We start from the raw sequence: 25,749 nt of genomic DNA, 5'->3' as shown, positions 1-25,749 counted from the left end.
ATTTCTATTTTAATTAAATTGTGTTTACTACTATGATGTACTTAAAGCAATGACTCCAATGCATGCTAAATTCCACAACAGCTTATTTCTCTCAGTATTTTCTAAAGCTGAGCTGTTAAAAAGAAGGAGCAGACTTCCATTTCAGTTTTCAGGTAAAGTTACCATACCTGTAGTTATGATAGAGATAAATGCCACAGCAACAAAAAAGACAACAAAAATAATTTCTATCCTCATCTGGAACCAGCGCAGTGTTGACAGGTAGAGGAACCAGTTTGCCGTGTGTAGGTTCAGAGCTTTGTGAAATAAGGTCTCAAAATACGGCTGCCGCCCAAATGCTCGCAGTGTCCACAGCCCTTTTAAGCTTGTAACAAGATGGGTGAAAATTGGACTCCGAGCTGTAAAGTGTTTAAATTAGAACAACAGAAACATGCATGAGGAAATGCCTTTGATATAATGCAAACACCCCCTCATGCTCTACCTCCCAGCAGAGTAACTACTGCCTGTGTGTGATTTACACGTGTTGTCAAAATACCTGACTGAAGTAATCCTAACGAAGGATATACAACAACAGTCCTTGCAAGAATGGGTTGAAATTGCATTCAGTGTATTGACAGGAAGGGATCACAATAATTCTTCACAGTTAGCACATAACTACTTGTCTCATATCTACTTGGGGAAGCTCCTGGCCTTCTGTAGGATGCCACAAGAGAAAGGCTGCTCCTCCTCAGCCAAAATTAATTCCTGTAATTTTGATAACTCCACTATATGAAGCTTTCTTAGCATAGGCAGAGTACTTTAATGCTCCGGATTCAACTGCACTGACATGGTAATTTTAAGCAGATCTTACATTACATAAAAAGTGGCGAGCCAGTGCTGGATCTCTGTGAACATCAAAGAAATTTAAATTTAGGTCTGAAGAACTCCAGAATTACACTTAAGTAAAAGGGAAGAGGATCACCACTGTTAAAGGTTCAGGACTGATTTGCTGAGGATCTGCCAATTTGCTGCAAAGCCAGGCAACAGTGCACAGTCTGCAAATTCACACTTCCAAATGAGGTTTTCAATTTTATTTGGAACATTTTAGTCTCTTAATGGGGGGAGAGGAAGGAAATTTAATCAGATACCTTATGCAGAAATAAGAGCTCTTTGTGATCAAGATATATCCATTGAAATTTTTTCTTACAAAGAAACAGACTCAAAGGGTACATACCAAGTCTGACCACAATTTTGCAAGTTACATTTACTCTCAAGAAAACTGTATGTCAGGACTTTATTTGTTTTCAGCTGCAGTGGTGATAAAGCCCATCTTTTAAAAGGCCTTTTTTTATTGCTCTTTGGCAGCAGAGCACTCAGTATTGGCTGGATCAGTAACAGCCCTGGCTTTAAGGAGATATGTGTTCTGCTCCCAAAGACAATGTCATCTTGCAAGAGAAGACGCAAAAAAGAGGAGAAAGAGTGAATCACTTCTCAATTGATTTGTTGTGGATTTAAAAGTCTACCAATTTTGCTGCTCCTACCTTCAGATTCCAGTTGTTTCAGCTGCTGAGAAGTGTGGAGGAAGTATGCCCTTAACAGAATAAAGGCTGCTATCACAGGCACTGATGCCAGGAAGATGTAGGGTTCTAATATTGAGACTACTGTTATAGCGCCAATCACAATCAGTATTAACTGTAGAATGAAAGAAAAATACTATTGATATAGTAAACTTGTCACTTTATAGACTAGAGATTGGTGATGAATCTCCTTCCTATGGCAACTACACATTGTTTCAACAAACATAAAGTGCTAACCTAAGAAGATTTGCAGCTGAGAACAAACCTCCATGAAAAGATAATGAATAACTTGGACCAGATCCATAACCTGTTACAATAAGCTGCCATCTTTTCTAATAGATGGGAAAAGTGTTTTCTGTAGTACCATCTGTATTGAAGGCTTCTAAAGTGTGAAGCCACACAAAAACAATGGAGCTAGGCACTCATTCTCCACTTAAAATTGTAAGAATGGCACTTGCAATATCAAACCTACCAGTGCTGTCCCTGTCTTCTCTGGACTAGGTGTGCGAGACTGTCAGGAGCTGAGTGACAGTCTCCTGCAGGTTCTGGGCAAAACAGTCTTGCTGAGGATCAGAAGAAGTGGGAAGTTGTACTTCTTTGGTCAAGGAACTGTAACTCATACATGAAACTAACACTACTGCTTGTCCTGATCAGAAGACAGGAAATAAATTGTACGAGAATCTGTGGTATGACAAATTAGCAGTTTCAGGAGAAATAAAAAGGTGTTTAAAGGTGTCAGATGACAAAAGGAACAAAATTGTTTCAAAGTTAATCTATTTTAACCTACTAGAGACTACTACCATTTTAAAACCTCATCCTCAGTAGTTCTAGAAAGATTTAGCTAAATATGGTCTTGATCTTCACTCTAGAAGAATTTTAAGCAGGTAGACTGCTTTTTTCTCATGTCAAAAACTAAAGAAAATCAAGTATAACCATGTACATAGAATAGCAAAGTTCTGCTTTGTACCAAGCTGTTACTTCTAACACTAAACAACTACTTCAAGCTGCAAATTTACCAGCATAAAGCAAATGCAAATGGTCGAAAGGGGCTCTGAGAAACCTGATCTCATGGAAAGCATCCTTGCCTTTGCAGGAGGGTTGGAACTAGATGATCTTTAATGTTTCTTCCAGCCCAAACAATTTTATGATCCTACGAGTTCTTTCACTATTTTCCTCATTTCTTTTAAAGGAATGGCGATATGTGTGAGTTACGCTTGTGCAGGCTGTTTAGCACTGGTCTGCAGCAATGCAAGAATGGATTTGTGTTTACTCATTACTTCAAACTGCAGAAATTAGTAACACTTGTATCTCTCTCTAATTGTTAAGAAGCAAATGAGCTATTCAAGTGATATTGAGCCAAGTAATACAGTTCTCACATTACTTGAGATTACAGTCACTCAGTGACTTAAAATTCCCATTTCTGTCATTTACTCGAATTTTGTAAAGGTCACCATAATGCCATACTGTTCTAATTGCTGGTCCCACAGTTATTTCACTAAAAAGTTGAATATGAAAGTCTGTGTTATCTCATAAACTCCAAAGTAAGCCTAAAGTTAGACGGAAGATGACGCTTCCTCTAAAAAGGCAGAAGCGAAAATGTAAACCACAAGTCAACTGTATTAGCATATAGTTAAGGAATGGCAGCAGAGGGCTCATGCAGCCCAGTTCAGTGCCCCAGATGCTCAGCTTTCAACCCTGGGACAGAGGCCAGATGGGGAGACATGTCCCACTGTTTCCCAGTTTGGAAAATGCAGGCGGTAGTAGACAGAGCAACTCAGCAAGCATTCAGGGTGGCAATGACAGCAACAGCCAGTTTGATTAACTAACAGGAGTTTATCATTTAGGGGAAACCAGTCATGATCACAGGCATGAATATTCAATGAGTTCACTATGAACTTTTGGGTAAGACTATATTAAACCTTAGGGACAAGCAGTATGTGCCGGCAGCATCTCACTTGAAGGATCTCCAAGAAACGAGGACTGGTTCATAGAACTGGGTTTAGCATTAAGACAAGGCTTAGGGGGATCTCAGCACTTTGTATGTCTATCTCCTGGTATTTATTATACTTATATAAATTATAAATGTTTTTGTATATGCAATTTGTTGTTATTTATATAATTAAAAATATATTCTGTTTATATAAATAATAGTAGGTATTTCTTATGGACCATATGTGCTTGAGACAAATTCTTTTAATTGTCACACAGTGGAAAGATAAGAGGCAATGGGCACAAGCTGAAATTCCATTTAAACATAAGAAAAAGCACTTTTAGCATGGAGGAGGTCAAATACTGAAACATGTTATTCAGAGAACTTGGAGTATCCAAAACCCAGCTTGGCCTTGAGCAAACTCCTCTAGCTGAACCTGCTTTGAACAGAGGGGTTGGAGGGGTTCCAGGTTCTAGGTCCACATATCCCTTCCACATTCTGTGACTCTTCAACAGTCATCGAAGTCCTATCTATAACTTCTCTGTATCTTTCAGAGGAACCTGACTTTGTTCATCAGCAGAGTCCATGGAAGTCTGAATCTATGGAGGACCAGAAGAAATTGGTTGTGAAGGAATGACTGTTAAAATTTTTCAAGATGATGGGTAGGTTCAATGATATTCAGCAGAAGAACCTGGAAAGACAGGGCAGCTTATCATGCATGTCTAGAAGCCTCTGCAGCTGAGACTGAGGAGAGAGAGGTGAATCTATGGAACAATAGGTTATAGCTAAACCTCTGAAAGGCATCAGAATAGAAAAGCCAAATACTGGGATTTTCCTTATTCTTGAAAGCATGAAAAAAACTAGTCCGTTTCTTGTAGAAAGTTTGAAATGTAGAGACAGACTAATTAACATGCTTCTGGAATAACATCCCCATGGTAGATCCGAAATATCTGAAACAAAACGGTTTTATCAGAAAAGACAGTAGTGGCTCCTGTTCACACTGAAGATTATACTGTTGATTCAGAGTCCCAATGTCCATATTCACTCATTCAGCAAGTTCTCATGACATCAACAGGACATGAAGTAAAGCTGTAATATACTTGAACCTCGTCATGTCTAGCTGCACTGGCCCGTCTGAAGTCACGAGTCAAAGTTATCAATTCCTCACAAAGATATAGGGAAAGAAATTCTGTCTTTATCAGATAATCATGTTGGTAGGGACTGTAAAGCAGGCAAACTCACAGATGGAGACAGGCAGTCTGTACAGCAGAATGTTTAGGTTGATTAAGTTGGGCCTGTATATCACCTTAATAATGTAGAGAGGAACAGGAGCACCAGAAAAGATTTGCTTCTGTTTTTAAAATGTTCTGGGAACCAGTTCTATCTAAGGAAAAGCTGGCATTTCCATAGAAGATAAAGGAACAGAAAAGTCAAGAATATATTCAATAGAAGAGAAATAAGCTAAGGGTGATGCTAACAAACTGGGAACAGAAAATATTAAGGAGGGCAAGTTATGAAAGTGACTGAATGCAATCAAAGAATAGCATTAAAAAACCAGTAAACTTGAGCCATGACAACAGAAAGAAACTAAGGAATGCCCTTTATGACTTACAGTTGAATCTGTGCAGCAGCAGGGATACTTGTCCTGTAGGGGTCTGCAGGGCAAAAATATTTCTGAGCCTGAGTAGTAAGAGTGGTTTGCATAAACAGTGGAGGTAAGTACACGTAGAGGCAAGCACTCAAAAATGAAGCAATACAGTTAACTACAGGATAAGCAGCTACGTAGATACATAGATTAAAAAAAATCATATGATTTCTTTTGCAAGATGTACAGCTGAAATATCACTTTGCCATAAGACAGCAAAAGTTACAACTTTTATTCTACAAACCTGGATGAAGTCAAATACTGTGAGTGGAAGTAAGTCATCCAGTACTGCCGTGTCTTTTGAGAATCTGTTAAGCATACCACCTATGGATTAAGGAAAAAATAAAAAGGTCAAACATTTTAATATCCCTCAAATCCCACATTTATTACTTTAACAAAAGGTATAACTTTTTCTGAATACAAAATATTAAGTACAAGATTTTTTTCAAGTACAAGCAATTCCATTACAGTCTAATGGAGCTACAGTTTCTGTCCCCCTGGAGGAATTCGGCTACACAACTTCTGTTTCTGCTCTTGTAAAAAATAGCCAGGAAAATGTAATTTAAATAAAAGAAACAACTAAAAGGGGAAGAAACAGAGGCACAAAGCATAAGGTCAGTACCCCTTATTCAGCAGGGCCTGCTGATACACAAGTCATTTGCACATCAGCATTTGCACGGGTTTGTAACCTGTTTCTTAATTTTTGAATGGAATTACTGTATTAAATATCATGTAACAACAAAGTTAAGAATATAAGGGAAAATTAAGGAGAAGCCCATTGTCGTATCATCATTTAGCAGTCTCCTATAATCTAGTTCTTAGCAGTAAGAAACATATGATATAGGAATTTCATGTAAAATGGGAGATGGAAGTTGTTGCACCAGTTACATAATGAGCTTTATATCAACTCCCGAATTTGAATATGCATACCATCATTCACACTAACTGATGTTTTATGCCATTTTAGTAGGACTATTCATAAAAAAAGCACTATTTATCATCCACATCTGATTCCTTGTCACTCACGACATAGTTGGCAATATGTTTTATATTGCAGTTTTTGACAAAGTCTATTCTTTAAAAGTTATTCTACTTTTATTGCCTAGAACAGTTAATGGTTTATTTTCTCCAAATTTCTTTCTTACAAGGTGATATTTCAGAATCAGAATTGACAACTGAAATATGTCACACTTAAGTGCAATCAAGTTTCATTAAAAGATTCACAAATTACCTTATGTGGCAAACTTCTAACATTCTGCTTGACTGAAAATGTAAATGGAAGGTAACACTGTCCTTTAACAGAATGAAAACCATTAAATTGAAATTAAATGCATAGATGACTCAATCACCTTCCATCTCAGTTACCTGCTTTCCAAGAGTTGAAGGTTGACATAGGTGCATGAAGAACTGCGTGCACCATCTTTTGATGGAGAGTTTTAGACACTGTTATAAGTGTATGCACAAGGGGCAAACCTCTGAAGATTCCCATGGCAAGCAAGGTATCTGCCACACCCACATAGATGTAAATGATGTAGTAGCTGCTAGTGTCAGTGACAATCACAGGAGGTTTGTCAGAGGTGCTGTTTTCTGACTGTGTTGAATTTGCCTTCAAAGCTGTCCTGTGTGATGGAAATTAAAAATAAATGCATTACTGGGAGCTGTGTGCTTTTTCTCTTTTACTTACTAAACAAAACCAAAAGGTTCTCCAGTGTCCATTTGTTTTAGAACTATGCTAATGGTTAGTTATAGATATTTCCAGTCATTTTTAAAATATTGTCATGAATGTACAAAATATAAATTATTAATTGCTCTGGTAGTCTCTTACAAATCTGCTGCCTATTTAATCACTGACAAACCTAACCTAATCCAGGAAAATACACCACTTCTTTTAAAACAGAAAAATTAGTTCAAGTCTTGAAAAAACTGAATTACAATGGAAGTAAAATTCTTTAAGTATACTATAAAAATCAAAGCCCTTAGTGACTTAATGTAGATGGAAATCAACGTAAATCAGTCCACCTCCAGTCAGACCTATGTTACCATATACACCTATACTCACACACACTCATTGCTGCAGGACAAAAACATGGATTAAAAGCATTAACCCAGGAAAAGCCACTGGCTTTTCCACTGCTCAGTATATTTTAACCTACAGCTGCTGACCCTGTAACTCCTGGGAATTCTTCCTAGGTGAGCTGAGGAAATTTTACAAATGGGGTCTTACAGAAACTGCTCCCTTGAAATGTTCCTAAGCAAGTCTTACCAGCACCTCTGAATCACAGTATATTGAACATAATCAGATCCACGCATCCCCAGAGTGAGCTGACCCAGAAAAATCTTGCATACACTGTTGTGTACTCAATTACAAGGCATAAACCATTCAACTGCCAGCACTTAAAGTACCAGATACCACCTACACAAGGTATTTAGATCACCCACCTATGAACCATTTTGTTGACTATAAGATAGTGACTATCCACATAGAATTCTGGCAGAATTTATTCATGCTTTACAGAAAAAATTATATAAGGGATACCCTAGTTTCTCAATAAATTATCACTACTACTTACTTTTGAAGAAACCATACCCCACCAAGAGAAGCAGCTACCTGTGACCAAAGAAAACAGAGTCAGATTTTGGTTTATCACTTTATGTAATTTTTCTCTCTTATCTTTTTTCATTGACTTTATAACTTTTTAGAGGGAGCATAACAAATGGGTGGAAGTCAAACCTACTTAAAGCAAAAACCTTGTAATATCTGCTTCTCTCTCCACGGAAACAATTTAGTGCATCCCACCAGGAAAGCTACATTTAGACTTGTATTACAATCAGGCTCTCAAGTGCCTGAGAGATTCTTGAATTCTAGAAATGCTTGTATTCTTTTTTACCGTACTATTAACAAAAACTTTCTAATGCCTTCCTACTGATAACTGTATGCCTTAACAGATTTTAAGTTTTAAAGATTAATATTTTTAATGACCCTAGAAGAGTAAGTCTTTCAGTATCTTCAAAGACATCCATTCAAATATGAAAGTCAAACCTTTATTATTTTTGCATTGTTGTTCTTGCTAGCTGATATCTACATTTGGTATATTCATTTGACTGATATTGCTTTGCTGCTTAGTTTTACATAATCTTCCACATAATCTATTGTAATATTTTTAAGTGTAAAACTAAACCCTTTTATTGTGAGATAGTTCAGCATTCAACAAGAATTTAGTCTGTAATATATTCTTGTCTGTCTACCAAGACACTGGAGATCATCTAGTCTATTACATTTTAGTTTGCTCCGTTCCTGAGTATGATCATTGTTCTAAGGGTTGAAAGAGTTTTTACATTTTCTTCCCATACATTTTTATGTCACTGGTACAGAAATATATTGTGGTAATACCCCAACTGATACACATAACTGAAGTCTTCTCTTTGGGAGCCACCAACTTTTGCAGGTATTACAGTAAATAACTCAAGATTGACCATGATGGTGCTGAATTTAAGTATTTGTATTAAGTATTAAGAATCAGGCTTCTTTCACAGTAATATTTTTACATCTCCCAACAGAATTCTGTTCTCATCTTGACTCCTTACAACAGAGGAGTTTTTTCAGCTGTGAAGTTGATGGTAAGTAATATTGTCACAGAATAATTTCACAAAGCCTTTCTCTGTGTTTCCTTCCAAAACTGTTCTTCTTGCAGTTCAGCAGCCCTAGTCTCTGGGTATTACATCCATGAGACACAGTTTTGAGCTGCTTAAGTGAGCTACACAACATACACCTTGCAAACCTAGGAAATAAGTACAGTTGATGTCCTATTTATGGTGACCTGTGTGAACTCACCTTGGAACCTGCAACACAAAGCAATCCATTCAAAATGTAAAATAGCATCTCTAGAATTTCCACAGTAGTGCCACCCAGATCTGAAGGGTGTAAAAACACCAATTTCAATTTACTTGGATGTTCATCACTAGCCTCTCTTCATTGTCTCAAGTTGGAAGGGCACAAACTGTAGCACAGGACACATAAACACTTGGAATAGTATTTCAGCTCACAAAAGAGGTTTGCTCAAGACTGGGCTGCAGCTAGGTATCTTCTGGCCCATTCATTTACTAATAGGCTTTTACTTCAACAACAGTCACACTGAAAACTTTAAATTATGTGGAAACATTCTTTGTCATAAGATTTTTTTCAATTAGAAGATGAGGATTTTTTAACTGTTTAAAAAAGGTTTAGTCTAAAATAAAAGCAAAAATATGTAATCAGCACTAAAAACATATGCTGAATATGCATTTCCTTTGCCTCTGAAACTCACATTCAGCTTTGCTGTTGTTTATATAGCCATTTTCCACAGCCATGAAAATAAAACTTATTTGATAAGAAGAGCTACACATCTAAGTACTGTCTTGCCTCTGGAGTTGGTTTAAAAGTTAGGGTGTTAAACTAGATCTAAGCTCCAGGATTTATTCCTGGCCCAAGAGAACTAGCTTAAATTTCCTGCAATATAACATTAGTGTAAATTCAGAATACCATCAGTCACATCTTTCTCCAGCTATGATGACACTAGAAGTTTGAATCTTACCACAGAATTGCTAAAAACACTTTGCTGACAATTATACAGAAACTAATCCTATATTCCTAATGGATTCTTCTCTTCATTCAGTTCATGTTGAAAAATACCAGGAGAAATTGGCACCATATTTTTTAAGTTTACTTAAAAAATGAATACAGTCTCATTGATTTCACACTATGAAACGTGTTCCTTCCCTTTAAAAATACTTGATTTAGGATATTTACTACACAAGAGAACATTAAGAGGTTCTAAAAGTCTTTCCTAAATTGAGAGACCAGACAAAAAGCCGGCAAATTCTGATATATGAAAAACAGTCAAATGTCCTCAAAGAGCCAGATGTTCTTCAGTACTTTTTCCAGTGTTTTACACCATCCTTGGAAAAAGTCTTCTCTGCATGCTGCAGGAACACCCCTTTCATGTTTCACTGCCCCCACAGGCATTCAGCACTGTACTTTACTCACCACTCTTCTTTCACTAGGAGCAAAGCTAGTAACTCCTTTTTCAAAGCAATTTTCTATTTTATGTATGTGCTGATCAAAAAAAAAAAAATATATGGCAATTATTATTTTAACTCCCTAAGGCTCTGCAAAGATAATTTGTAATGAAAAATGGAAGATTATTCACCTGTGAACAAGACACTTGCATAGGGCAATAATCCTTATTTATGGTACCACATAGCAGAAAATAACCCAGATAATTTGAGAAGATGGGTCTTCTGCTGCTGTGCACTAACCCCTAACTTTGATGAAGAAATGCTCATCTAAACAGTACAAAAGTCACTGCAATTTAATTTAGCAGCAATTAGTTGTCAATAAGTGATACAAGAGCTTATGTCTTGATGCTTTATCCATTTTCACAAACAGTTTGAACAAACAGTATGAACATGACAGCAAACACAGATTTTCTTACCTCAACTAAGAAGACAGTCACACACAAAATCAGAACAAAAATCAAGTTTTTGTGGATAGTAACGTATCTGAAATAGGTATTCCATGTAGTAACAGTACCCATGCTTTCAGCGTCATCACTGAAGCACTCCTGTCAAAAAACAGCAATATAATAGTAAGAATGCTAATAATATCTCTGTATGAGAATTTCTGACACAAGAATGCTATCATTCTTTCTGCTAACTCACTGCAAGTAATTGAGCTGAAGCATTAAATTGGCTGATAATGGCTAGAGAGGAAGGTACTGACCAGTTGAGTCATCTTTAAAAATACAATCAAGAGATTATTTGAAATTTTCAGACAAGAATGAGAGAAGCTGAGATTTAGCCAGCACTACCAGAATCAGAAACTATTAATCAATAGCTATTTTCTTTCAATGGAGAATTATTATTATTATTTTAGGGTAAATTTGTAAGCACTTTGAGCTTTTTTTTCTGTTGAGCTCAAAAGAAAAACGGGCAGTGCTTCAGCAAATTATGAATTTAAATTTTCCTTGGATATCTGCTTCTACCTAGAAAACTCCCCCAGAAAATTTTCCTATCCTGAGAAAATCAGCTGCCAGTTTTTAAAATGAAAGTAGTCCATCATGACCAATTGAAACTATTTGAAAACAGAAATTTTGGTCCAGTTTTTTGGTATAAAACTCAACCTTCTTTTTTTTTCATCACATGCATAAAACCTGAGTAGAATCAAGCTTACTTCTCCATTCATTATCTGCATCAAAACACAAGAACTAAGCAGTCTGGCAAATTTATCAAATTTGATCAAATGCCAGTTTTAAAAACTGTGCTAGTACTTCAAATCTATTTTATTTTTTCCATGAACCTTAATGTTTCAAAGGTGAATTCTACCTAAATGCTTTAAAACAATGTTTTTCCAAGTTACGGTTTCAAATTTTATTTTATCATAAGTAATCTGAAAGGTAAAGTGCAGGAGATGTAAATTTTGTGTTGAAATTCCCTACAGATAGCACTGAAAAATGAACAAAAAATAAGGCAAAATAAATTTTTGAGAATCTCAATGATTTCAAGATGATACTTGAGTTTAAAAATTTTCACAGGTATTCAAAAAACTTATTCCACAGAGAAATGCTGCATTAGGAAGGAAATAGTCCAGCAGAAAAACAGATGAGGAGTATATTACATTAAACCACCACCATAACCAAGCCCAAGATGAATTCAAATCAACACACACCTTCAAATCCTCTTCACTGATTTCATCAGTTATATCCAAGACACTGTCTCGAGACACACGCCTGGTGTAGATATCTATCTCAGAAGACAGGTTTGTCTGAGGCACCATAGACATTTTCCGAAATGTTGTACTTCCCTTTTTGGAAAAGTTTGGTCCGTAGTTCACAGAGGTGCTTGTCATCAGGTTCAGCACCGACTGCCTCCTGCGCCCTTGCAGCAGATGGTCAGCCTTGAGCATGCCAGTCCGCAGCAGAGCCACGTCCCCCTGCTCTAAGTCAGGTGCCAGCGAGAGCCTCCTCTCTGGTGGGTCACTGTGGCCATCGTCTAGCCCATTGACCTGCATCCCGTTCTTCTGCACTACTGAGAACTTCCTATTTGCATTAAGGGGGTTAATAATTACCGAGTTCTTCCTTTTGTCACTAAAATCTGACTTTTGTTTGAAAGATTGCTTCTTTATTTCATTGCGTGATCCCATGCCTTCTCCTTCAATGGAAAATCGTCGGAGAGTCTCAGTAAGGATTGAATTTCTTCTCTCTGCACTGAACTCATCAAAAGAGTCAAATCCCATCAGCTCTGAGCTGAAGTCTGGCCGTTGACCCTGAAGTTCAGAAAATGTTCCATAGAAATAGCAGCTCCCTTCATGTAAGATTAATATTTTGTCAGCAATCTTTAAGTGTTCTAATTTTGATGTAACCAAGATCCTTGTTTTATTTGCCATCAACTTGCACACGCAGCTGTAAAAGATGGAAGTGTAAACATTTAGCCTTTTTTGTTCTCATGATTAAATGATGATTTTATCCCTTTCAATTTGCTTTTGCCTGCCCTGCTCCCAGTATGAACAGTCTTGGGTGCTCCCTCAAACTACAAAGGAGGTGGTAAAGCTGAGATGTGTAAAAGGTGAGTACTTTATTGCAGGAACCAAAAAAGAGGTAAAATTGAATAATATTCAGGTCAACCCAAAAAGCACAGTTCATCATGAAGTATTTCTTTTCATCTTTTCATTAGGGTTACTCAAATCTGCTGATCTGAGACTTAAGAGTATTACTTCATTTATTTCAAAACTTCAAAATTACAGAGGCTGAAAAGATCATGGATGACAGTGTGTGTCCTTACTGTTTTCATCAAAAGGACAAGAAAAACGCCTCTGACTTGGGCCAACCTGTGCCAATCATCAGCAGGCAGTTTCAGGTGATTCAATGTTCATTGATTAGAAAAACAAGTCAAAATACAGCTTTTTGTAAAAAAATATGCTTACAAAGCAGGTAATTGTTTTAAAGTGAAAGTCTTTCTGATACAAAGACATGTCAGATATAAAGCTACACACACTGGGAGTATAAGATTACAGCACGCTCAATATATTGAGATGGAAGAGGGAGCAGTAATGCTCGCAGTGGCCCAGGCTTGTTCCCCACACAGTGCATTGTCCTACCACTAACAAAAAAATACTCAAAATATATACATAATACTACAACATAATACTATGAGAAACCCTAAAAATGAACATCCCAACAACTAGGTATAACTTTGATCACATCAATATTTTTGTACTGCTATTAAAAACCCTTCATTTTACTTTGTGCTGCTTGGTGAGATTCTTAAATATAATCTATCAAAACATACAATACCTTTCAAATATCTCTTTTTCTGTAAAAATGTCTAAGTGTCCAAAAGGAGAATCCAGGAGATACAAATCAGCATCTTTGTACACTGCTCTGAACAGAAAAAAATGGAAATGACATTGACTTTTGCATCTCTTATAAATTTAAATAAATATAATTTAAGAAGAATGCCTCAAATCTTTTAATTGATAGACTTTCTACAGCACCAATATGGACCTGGACTTTAACATGAAATGTGCTTATAAGACATCTTTTAATAAAGCCTTTTCTTGCTGCAGACCTCATTACAAACTAACTCAGTTTTCGATTAATTTCTGTGCAATGAAACAAAGCTGTCTGTGTAAAAAGAGATCTGTTTATGGCCTGAATCTGACAGTCCCCATCAATGTACAATGACCATTTCAATGGGAATTTAATGTCTACTGTAACATCTACTGGTGCCTGAGGGAATATTGCGTTTATGTAAATAAACATGTGAAAAGACTTAGGTCTCAGCACTTAATTTCAAAGGTACTTAAAAAAAATGGTGAGGAAAACCAAGTGTATTAATGAGGCATGGTCCTGCAGACATCATTTGCAATGAGACTACAATTTTTGAGTTTTTAAAAAAAAAATTTCAATGGAAGTTCAAAAGACCCCCTGCCTTCTTCCGGGAAAATGAAAATCATTATGCGATATCAATCAGAGTATAATTAATAAAGAAATCTGGCCATCTGCATTTATGTATTTTTTTAAGTATATTAATCAGTGTGAAAATATTTAACCACCAAGAGAAAAAGCCCTCAATATTAGATCATTATGTTAATAAAACTAGCAAATTTATTGAAAAATCCTCTAACACAATGTATTTCACTGACCATACATTATGATGTAGTGGCTGCACAGCAACAAAAATTCTCTGTGTGCTTCTATCAGCAAGACGTTTGCAGGGTTTTATTGCTATAATTTGTGTGTTGCACTTAGTAGCTACAAAGCTACTGGCTTTAGGGTACCAGGCCAGCAAGCTGACTCAAGTCCAGGACACGCACTGTGTTTTTCCCTTGGTCCTTTCTTTTCCCAGGTTGCAGGTGCAGGCAATGACAGTGCTCTGTAAGAAAGACAGGCTCATGCAATCTCCACCAGCTTCTCATGACGGCTGGTCGATGTCACTTCCGTCGCAGATTCTCATTTCACTTGACCTTGCACAGACTACACCAGGTAAGTTTATGCAGCCAGTCCAAGAACATAATGTCCAGTTTATCACCAGTTTATTACCTAGGTACAACCCAGGGCCGTAAACCTAAATTTACATCCCTTACTTCTCAGAGCGTCTGCAACCCACACCTCAATACCTGCACACCTTGTAGAACACTGAGCTTGGACTAGAGCCCAAACAAAGTCTAAGACAGTCACATGTAATTGTTTTAAAAGTTACTGTTCTACAGCTGACAATAAATACATAAGTTCTGTGATCCTCCAGGAAACAAGCTATGACCATCCGAAAAGTGGCAGACATGATTATCCATAACATCTAGGAAACAGTCCGTGTAAATATTGCATTTTAAATTAAAATATAAGTGGGTTTTGTAGTTTTGGGGTTACATGCTTTGAAAGTTTTGCCTGATCTTCCCCTCCTCTTTCCTCTTACTGCATAAACCAAAACCATCCATATGCCTCTTCAGTCTCACAAACCCACACCGAAAGATTCTCTATTTTAATGATCCCATCTTTTAGCCTCACACAGACGTTCACATCTTTCATGGGATGCCAGTGCAGATCACTATAATGTGATTTTACTTCTACGCAGTGTTTCTGGGCATGGGAATCAACACAATTTGCACTTGGCACAGAAATAAATGGGGCCATTCACACATCGGAGCTGTCATTACTGGATTTCTCACAGCTTTCTCATAGCTAAGTGATTCTGCTGAAACACATAGCTAATTTATAAGACAAACACCTATGTTATTGTTCCGTAGACCTTCAGAATTACTTACTAACATTGGAAGGTCAAACAGACAAGGCAGTTATTCATACGTACTAACTAGTCACTGCTTTCTACTTTTTCTTATGACAGAGAGAAGCCTAAAGTGTTAGCACAAAATGTTTTGGAACATGGCTGCTTTTTTTTTTCCCTCCATTTAGCTGCAGACAGGCAGTATGTCATTGATTAATATATAAACCACTTTGAAGAAATGTCATAGCAAGGAAAGATCCTGGAATATTTATTTATATCTTTCTATGGGTTTCTTCAGTACATAAAAACTACACTTAAAGGTCTGAATTTCCAAAGATGTCTTGCATCAGAGAGGGAAAGATTCATCTTATGCTAAGCCATAGAATTTGTCTGACATCAAACTTAAAATTCAGTAAATTAACATGCAGGTGTATCATAAACAAAATTGCATAGCAGAACTCAGATTTCTGATGGTAAAATCACGTTCCTGATATACCTGGAGGATATTTATTTAACAGGAGGACATAGTCCATGTGTATTTAAATGCTTAGTCATAATACATTCCAGAAGAGCAAAATACTCACCTTGCCAGTGAGATCCGTGCTCGTTGACCTCCACTCAGAATGATTCCACCTTCACCCAGCAGTGTATAATCTTTGTCTGGGAACTTGGAAATATCCTGTTAAATTTTTTTTTTTAAGAATCAGTATTTTCAATATCCAAGAAACTTAAGCTACAGACCTGATGGAAGCATAGCATACAGTTGTCTACAGATAGGTCATACAGCAGTTGCAAAAAAAATGAAGTCCCACAGAGGTTTTTTTATTTCATTTGTTTATGTAATCAGAAATGGTGATAAGACAAAACATATCATTCTATTACAGAAAGCAATCATGAGCTGTGAGATCTTTAGAACAAATATTTGACTGAATAGTTAATCTCCACAAAAGCAAGGAATGTACCTTCATTCAATGCCAGTCCAAGACATTAACTGCTCAAGGGTTCTGTCAAGTAATGATAAATGCACTTGCTGCTGAAGTTAGGGAAAGCAAGAAGCAACCTTTGTTTCTGAGCTCCTCAAAACTCAGGGAAATATATACTTCAGGCATGTTCATTAAAAAAGGCTTGACAAGCATTCCTAGCCAGGAATGCTCATGGTTTGCAAAAGGTTTGGGAGCCAAATTCCACTGCTTGGGCTGTAAGTTATTTAGAACTAATGACTGTGTTAAAAATGAATCTTTAGCCAGGAATAAAAGCAGAAAATACCATTTCACTCTCATGTGAAACACACAAAGGAGAAAAGGACACTCTTGTGTCCCACTGGCAGGGGTAGCCAGAAATTTTCTTGAGACGAGTATTTAGCACGGAAATTGATGATCCACGTAAACCACAGAAATTCATGGAAGTGGAGACAAGGAGAATGGCTCATGTGCCTCAAGGTTGTCTAGTTTTTCTACTTTTAGAGTTGCTCTAACAAAAAAACTTTAATTCCGCCTTCAAGCCTTACCTGACCTACATCCGTAAGCAAATACAGTGATATCACTATCACTGTGGTGGATGTACTTTCAGCAGACTTTTCCCCAAAACACAGGCTGGATGAGCTTCCTGTGCCTCATGGCACCCAGCCTTCCAGGGGATACAATTTCAGGGCAGTTTGCCACGCAGTGAATGGGAATCCCTGACTGTGCCAGGAGCTCCCAGTGCCTGTGCTCACTGCCCAGCGGCACCATACTGCCTGTGCACACCTTCCTGCTCCCAAGGCAGGGATCCCCCCCAGCCAAGGAAGCTGACTAAGGCATCCAGTACCAGACAAAATCAGCTCCAGTGTTCTCATGCACCACACATATTTTCCTTTCAGTGCAGCTTCTCAGGGAAAAAAAGAGTGGCATGCATTATCTCTCAGAACCTGAGATTCTGAGAGGGATCTTTAGGCTGTCATCTGGAAGGAGTATCCTGTTTTGGGGTCTCATCCTGCAGGCAGCCAAGAATCAGACAGGAACTCAGCTGTCTGCATGCTCTCTGCAGCACCCACAGAAATCCTATGGCTTCCATGGTGGAAGACACACGAAGCACTATCAGGGCAGTACTGTCTGGGATTCCAAGTTGAGCTGCTCTCTGTAAGTTTGTATTTCATACAAAGACACATATAATCCAGTTTTGATGGACTGTGCTATGATTTTGATGGTTAATCACTCTGTTGGGCAGCCTATTGGCATTCCAGAACTTTGAGGTTTTGCAGAATAAGTAAATAAATAAATAAATAAATAAAAATCCTTCCAAAAAATGTTTTTTTCTTCCTCCCCTGCAAATTGCCCTGACCTCAGGAACAGAGTGAACAATGCTGTTCAGACTTGGAACAGTGACAGATGAAGGGTCCAGCCACTCAAGAGCTAGAAATTGACTGCCCGGTCTGTCAGGAAATGGGAGATTCTCACAACTCTTTAATTTGATAACAGCATTTACTTCCTGACTTAGAGGATTCTGACCTTAAAAATCAAGATGCTCTTATGTATGAAAAGTCTATTGCAGGTGATTTTTAAATTATTATCACATTAACTAGTTATTTCCCTCTCATAAATGGAGTCACACAAACCAATCCCTGGTATTAACAAATCAGCTCAAGTATTTGCAGAAAGAGGAGAAGTGTGAAAAACAGTGCCAGCAACAGTTTTAAAGAAAAATTTTCTCAATGTGACAAAATCACCTTCCTGTAAGTCATTAAGTATTTAGAGAGAACATGTGAAATTCTGGCATAAAATATTTTTCAGCATTTCTTTGAGACAGCCTGGTCAGGTCACTTGTGGTCTCATTATGTATGAAGTCATGTTACTCATCTGTAAATTTGGCATTAACATAGGGGTTTGCATGATTATTTATCCAGATCTCTAAGCTGATTTAAGCTGTTTCCCATTTCTACCAGTACTGCAGCCTGTAATGATGCTGCTGCCCTTGCTGTTTCCTGATTCCACTCCTTCCCAAAACTCCCAGGTGGAGAACTGGGCCCAGCGTGTCTTCTCCTGCAAACAGGGTAAAATTCCAGCTCTACTGAAATTCATTCCAGGGCTCCCATTGCTTTAAAGGTTGTGGGATTTAATCAGATATATTTCTTTGCAGGTGTGTCTACATGGAATTTTAATCAGACTTTTAATGAGTTCCCCTTCTGCTCTCCTCTACCCTTCACCTCAAAATAATATATGGCATGGAACGGACAAAGAGCTTTTCAGGCTGTAATTATAATAATTAAAAAATGTTTAGTAATTTCTTTCAAAGGCAAAAACAAAGTAATGAAGTCCAATAGGCACACAATGCTATTTGTTGGAACACGCATGACCTATTGTAAAAAAGTACATAGGGCTGGTCCTAATACATCCTTGCTGTCATTTTATGCAGGAAGTGAAATCAAGCCAGGGACAAACCTAATGTAACGATGCTGAACGGCACAAGACTCAGCATATTAATGAAATATGAACTAGCCACTGGATTTTCTTTAACATATCTATTTCTAAATGCTTAAATTGAGAAACAGGTTGGTAACTATTCATATATGAAAACCCCTACAGTTCCCACAGACATTGTTTACTTTAGTGGATGCTTCTAATATCAGGAGCTAAAAAGCTGCACACTCAAGGAGAAGGCACTCTTTTTAATAGCTATTTGCATTTTTTTTGCAGTGAAAATGCTATATTCATCTACCTCAGCAGCAAAGGGATGGCCCTCATAATAACGATGGGCTTGGTAAGGAAGAATACAGCCAGGATAGCTTCAGGGTGAACAGGAAATATGATCTTGTTATTAAAAAAGGAAACCTCAGAATGGACGTCACACTCCAAGTCTTTTCTGTAGCGATTAATTGTTATCAGAATCATTTGATAAATCATTAGCATCATTGAAAACTATAAAGCATGACAGAAAACAGTCTCTAAGAACCAAGAGTTGCTTAATATGTCCAAGGTTACTCAAACTACTCAAACAGTTCTACTGATAGAACCTAAGTATTTTATTTATGTGACTTTTTCTTCCTTAAATTTGTCCTTAATTGTGTAGGGTTTGACCATCTCTCTTCTGCCTTCTCTCATAAAAGACAAAACAGTCATGAAACTGATGGAACACAGCAATAGTCTTGACTCTCTGCATTTCATCTTCATTCTGTTTCAGTTCTCTATTTACCTTCAGTTTTTATTATAGTCACCTCTACAGCAATCTTTATCCCCTTCCTTTTCTTCATTGCCATTAACATTCCCTATGCTTTTTTTTTACAGTTCCCAGAAAATCTCCCTACTCTCATTGCTAATGAAGTACTTCCTTTTTCATCATCATCATCTTTTGAATTTTTAAAATTTTGAAATCAAGACTTGTGTTTCAGAATCATACCTAATACAGAATACTTCTATGAATTTTTAAAATATGAAGAATTTTCAATAATTTCTTGTATCTTGGCTTTTAGGTAACCAGACTGAACATACCTGAATACTCATTTTCCTGGGAATAAGCCAGAAAACCAGATTTATTTAAGTATTTCAAATTAATTTTTTAAAAATTTTATTTTATTTAGGTAACTCTCTTCTCTCTCCCCATGATTTTGTAAGCCAAGGCTTTTGTTAGACTTTAGCTGAACCATTTATGAAGGATTCATGATCCAAAAGCATAAACTTTGTTTTTGCAACAGTTTGTGACCTCAAACAGTGTGTCAGGCTCACCCAAAACTCACACGAATGCTGGCAAGTCTTGTTTTCCCTATGGCAAAATATTTCCGTGAAATAGATTTTTGAAACGTGAAGTAGTTCAGTGCACTGCATGAGGGTAGGTTAAATGCAGGGTAAGAGAATTAAACATGATTTCAGAAAAGACACAGACGATAGGACAATATCCAAGGTAATCAGTCTAGAGCCCTGTACCTAAGACAGGGAAAGGGGTGGGGAAACGTGTGTTGACTGAAACAGTTTTTAAACAAAATTATATCAAAAGAGAACATTGCAGGTGGGGTTCTGTTATACACATTTATGTGATCACTGATAAACTTCTTGAAGTCAGTGCATTTGGGAGTTTGTCTCAACTGAGATGTTCCCTCGCTATAAAGAAACTGTGCTAGCCTCTTAACTTCCAGTTCACCCAGAAAACTCACTGTCTGCAGCTTCACAGCTGATCTGCCAGTGGTTTTGGGTCACAGATAAGAATTTCAGTTAGAGTCTGTGTAGGCCAGTGGATCACACCAGTGTGGGATGGAAAAAACATAAACATAGCCAGCTTTGGGGGCCACATGCCTGAGGTGCAACAGTGGTAGTGGGAGGTTAATAACACCAAGGTTGTAGGTTCAATCCCCAGATGAGTTTAAGAGTTGGACTTGATGATCATTGTGGTCCCTTCCAGCTCAGGGTGTTCTGTGAATCTGTGACATATTATGTGGACTTTCTGCTTGAAAGTGGCATTTATACTCTTTTAGCTGTTTATATTAGGATGTGATAAACTTCACCTTGACATGCCAGTGGCTCTCCCCAGCTGGGAAGACAGGTTAAGTCACTTGTTCTCGCATAATTTACACCATAGACGTGTACCTGATTAGATAACCAAGCTACCATTTAATACCCTGTTGTAGAGAATTATGTACCACAAAGCACTCTTTTCCACAGTTGAACCGTTTATTGTTCCTCTCTTCCACACAATTTGTAATCTGTCCATTTCCTTTGCGAAAACGAGGCTCGAAATCACAGTATTTCACTCACTCACATAACTTCCCAACACCTACTGATTTAGTGATGTGCAGAAAAAATAAACAAAAAACCACCAAACCAGCCAAACAAAAACCAACCCAAAATCAGCACAGATAAAAGGATCTGGAGCAGTACATGGGATGCAAGGATGTGTTTCTGTTTTGGAGCATTCTTAACACTGCAGTGAACTTCTCCCCCCAGGGTGGATATCCTTTGCAAGGAGATGTTGAACCTGGGCCTGGCCTATTGAGTGTCTCTTTCTATAGTTAATCTCTCCACAATCTAGTTATTAGATGAAAATTAATCTCCTGCACTCCCAGTAAACCCAGCTCAAAACCCTAGAGTATCTGACCACAAACTTCTTTAGTACTATTATATAATTTAATTTCACATGGAAACACTTCCTCTATTTGCATCCTATGTTAAACATTACATTCATGAGAAGCTGGTGTCTCTCAAATCAGAGCATGTGTTTACTTAGAGAGTGGTAATCTCTCAAAGGTGGTTTCCCATTATGTGTTATGGATTCTTAGGTAAGTATTGAAGGATCACATGAATTAACTAAGTGGGAAAATATCTATCTTACATAACAAAAAGGTAAAACTAGAAGTTATGGAAGTATGGCTTCAAAACTCATAAACTACTGGACCCACTGAAATGTGATAGGATGCTTGTTTATTTTTAAACATGAATAACTATAACAGGCCTGCTTCTGTAGTCTTGACTGGAGGAATGCCTTCTCTTAGGATGAGTTTGTTCAATGTTAACAGCATTTAAACATGAAAATTCCTGTTTCAACTGTCCATAGGTTTTACCTGCTTAACTTTTCAAGTTATTACTTAAGTTACTGCTTACTGTGATAAAATCAAACAAAAATCCCATACCCTGTATATAGCAGGCTATTAATGCTGATTTTTCAATCTAAATATCTGAAAATAAAGTCACATTCCTTTCCAATTTTTCATAACATGATTAAAAAGGATTTTGCAAACCCACATACCACCTACAAATTAAATCCCACAAATTTCAATTTATATTCATGTTATCCCTGCCATTACGTTAATACAACCTACAATTAATACAATCCTTAGGGAAGTCACATTTTTAGAATTGCTTCAAATTTAGTGGCAAGTTTCTACAGACATATAAACTTGGGAAATTCACATCTCTCAGTGGCTTTTACAATATACTTGGTCCTTAACTTGATGTGTTAGCCAAAAGTTCAGACTTCTTGCTACAATTTTTTATTATGAATGTGATGAAAGGTACTTGATAAAAAGGGTAAACCACTTTGTCAAAAGTGCTGCTGAGGCAGCACCAATTCATTTTATCTTACTTTTTGAGTACCATGAAACTTGCCAATGGGGACTGCCTTTAGAAAATGCACGCAGAATCCATACAAATTGCATCTTGTCTTCTCTCTATTATAGCATGCCAATATAAGACTTCAGAGTTAACTGATTTGAGGTAACACCTGCAAACTCAAAAGTACTCTTATTAAAAGCATTCATTTCAGAAAAGTTTCTAAATAAAGGACAAATGGTAAGGACTATTGAACTGTGCTGGAATGGCTTAACCTAGGAGGTTAAAACCTTCACCTTATTTGCTTACTGGGACCTTAATTTTAGAGAGCACATTAAATTAGGCATGTATCCTGCTTTCTTGCTTGCTAAAATAATCACTGTTTCTCAAGAAAAGGAAAAGAGAGCAAGAAGGTAGTGGAGAAGGAATGCATCTTGAAACGTTTTACTGTGTTGTTTTGCAGAATGTGTTGTGCAATTTAAATGCATTGGCATTCCCTTGAGTTCAACATCACACAAAAATATGGGATATGTCTACACACGGCTTACATCTCATTGCAGTCAAATTCAGTATGTGCCAGGCTTTAGAAAGAATTTTTGCCAGTAAGGCTGTTTCTTTAGGCTATCAAGAACACTAATGAAACTCTTAATTACAGTCCCTTTATCTCAACTCCAAAGCACTCATTTTTGTTCTTTCACCTTTTACTGCTTTTCTCTTAACCTCTTCCCATTTACAAGCTGCAGTAATGAGAACAACATTGTAAAACATGATTTTACCTCTTCTGATGCCCTACTTACTCTCAAAAAATATAATCAGGAAATGCAACAGTAATCAAGTTCTTAATAATTTTGCACATATAAAACAGGCTACACTACCATTAAAAATATACATAAAAAGGTAAGTTTAAAAAGTATCCTAGGCATACTTTCACTAATGCACAGAGATGCAGTTGAGAACCCTTCTCATGATTCTTCAGTATTATGTACCTGTACAGTGACATCCTGAAATTATGAGGAGCAGTGGTACTTAGATCTGACAAATTTCCCTCACTTAGCCTTTAACACGTGACTGTCCTTCATTATGGATCATTTCAACAGCTCAGATCTCATGCACTCAGACTGGGTTGCACTGTGGTGTCCCCTTGCCCTTGCTCTCTCCATGTGCCAGAGAACGCTATAGGGAAGAGCTCTGAGGACCAGGGCCCATGAATGACACCTTTGACACTGTACTGCGGTCACTTGTGTCACCCAGTGGGACTACACTCCAAGGAGCACCATTAAAACACATGCTTTCCACATGTGACTCACAAAACCGTATCCCCTGTAGGAGAACTCCCTGCATCTGACTGCCCATCAGCCACACACCCGTGTCAGGGGCATTGGGTGGGACAACAGCCATGCTGTGCATGAGAAAAAAGGACACTTGAGAGACATGTACACACTAATTAAGCTTGTGACCTCAGGCACAGACTGACATCCTAGTGTGTTGTGCCCTACACAAACACACTTTGTCAAACTATCTTGGCATAGCATTTCTGAGGTATGCAGATCTCCAGTATATCATAACAATTTTCTTCTTAATCTTCATCTATCTTCCGTTTCACAGTACGTCATGAACAGGTATAATGGCACAGCTGGAGGGTAGGTGAATTGCATCAAGGCAAAAAGTTTAAGAAGCTGAAGGGAGAAATCTCTTATGAGAGTTAAGGAAGTACAAATGAACTACTTGGACTAAAAAATGTCCCATTTCAGTGCTCTAGATTCCTATAAACTTATGTAAGCTCATAAAATAAATAAAATAAAATCCTTTTGTTGCTCATAGTTTCACTACTTTTCAGTAATATTTTTTGTGATTTGTCAAAATTACTCAGAGAAGAAATCATCTTTTTAACCTTCCTTTTGATGGTTCCATACACAAATAGAACAAAATGCAAAGCTGTGATAACATATTTTAGAGCAACATAAAAAATTCTTCCCTTCCAGACAAACCTACCAAAGCAAACCTGTTGTTTAGATAATGGCTAACATAACCAGGTTTACCATTCTCTACAACTTTACAGAATCTAACATAACACACATTCTAACCTCTGAATAAAGATCTGATTTCCCATACAAGGAAAATTCTATTCTTGGTCACCTAAAAATATGGAAAGCTCTGGGAAGTATTTATTTGCACTTTCCATCTTTCATAGTTGCTTAGGGATAAATTTACCTTGCCTACTTAGCAACTCTAAAGAGACTCTAAGTGATACCTCCTTAGTAAATTAACTACATACGAGATCAAAAAAGTCAGGCAGGACAATGTAGTACTGAATTTTGTGAAAATTCTCATGCACCCCAAATTACATAAGTTACACTTCTGTAATATAATTTTCATATCTCTACAGAAGTAAAACAAAGTGGAGAGCACCTTGTATCACCTGGCTTCAGCATCCTGTTCTGCAGCAGACAGGAACAGGCTGTGTGTGACAAGAACAGGCTTCCCCGTGTGTCTGGGAGCCTCAAACCCACGTAAATGGTATGACATGACCCACATCTGCAGTATTCCATTGGCACTAATAAAGAAGAAGGGGAAAAGACATCAAATTTACGAGTTGGACTAGATCTTCATTTTGCTTCCTTTGTAGGTTGATGGTGGAAATGCCAAAGTTAAATGGGCACTTCACAGGTATATTACTTCTTACCCTACTAATATATCTATTTGCCCACTGGGTCAAAGAAGATGTCTTTGTATTCCAAAAGCATTTTGGTGAGTATAGAGCTTGGAAATAAATGTGACTTAGCCATTGTTAAGAGCTCTATATTAACTGACTTGGAGTATATGCACAGCAATGAAATAAACTCTCTTGTGTCACCAATCCTTGGTTTCTGAGGGGTCCACATGAGAACTAGACTCAGCAGGCCTGTTTTCAGGTGGAATATATAGCTACCTAGGAAGGCTGCAGAGAAGGGGGCAGAGTAAACTCAGGCAAAACTCCTCTGGTTTCTCCTTTCTGAAGAACGAGAACAAACACCCTCACATGAACTCCAATGCAAAGCACTAATATAATAAATCCCTAAAAGGTCACACTGGGGAATAAACAGGGAATTAAAATTTGAAATTCATCCTTCAATCTGCCATAATGAGTCTTGTTTGGTAACTAATACATGAAAGCTAACAAGACAAGAAAGCATAATAATAGCAATAAGGTAATGCATTTGGCTTCCTTCCAGACTATTCTGCCTTCTCTTCAGGGCAGCCCAATTTATTCAGTCCAGGAGACAAAAAATGTGTACGTATCAAACCTGATCTCAAATAATAAGCCCTGCTAGGAGGTGAAGCATATCATTCTGCACAAAGCTGCACCAACACAGA

The 25,749-nt window shown here is 37.4% G+C and overlaps 1 protein-coding gene across 1 annotated transcript in view; it reads right to left on the bottom strand.

Annotated features, from left to right (window-relative positions):
• CFTR (CF transmembrane conductance regulator) overlaps positions 1-25,749 on the bottom strand; it is an 85,472-nt gene that overhangs the window by 25,995 nt on the left and 33,728 nt on the right. Inside the window, exons 12-20 of the mRNA XM_053978158.1 lie at positions 15,970-16,064; positions 13,456-13,542; positions 11,832-12,564; positions 10,600-10,728; positions 7,699-7,736; positions 6,494-6,747; positions 5,373-5,452; positions 1,518-1,668; positions 168-395 (exon numbers count right to left, since the gene is read on the bottom strand). Coding sequence (XP_053834133.1) covers positions 168-395; positions 1,518-1,668; positions 5,373-5,452; positions 6,494-6,747; positions 7,699-7,736; positions 10,600-10,728; positions 11,832-12,564; positions 13,456-13,542; positions 15,970-16,064 — 1,795 coding nt within the window. The remainder of the gene's footprint in view (positions 1-167; positions 396-1,517; positions 1,669-5,372; positions 5,453-6,493; positions 6,748-7,698; positions 7,737-10,599; positions 10,729-11,831; positions 12,565-13,455; positions 13,543-15,969; positions 16,065-25,749) is intronic.

Source organism: Vidua macroura, chromosome 5 (genome assembly GCF_024509145.1).
Source record: "Vidua macroura isolate BioBank_ID:100142 chromosome 5, ASM2450914v1, whole genome shotgun sequence".
Lineage (NCBI taxonomy): Eukaryota > Metazoa > Chordata > Aves > Passeriformes > Viduidae > Vidua > Vidua macroura.
Note: the sequence above shows the minus strand (reverse complement) of the source record. Positions and strands in the feature narration are given on the sequence as shown.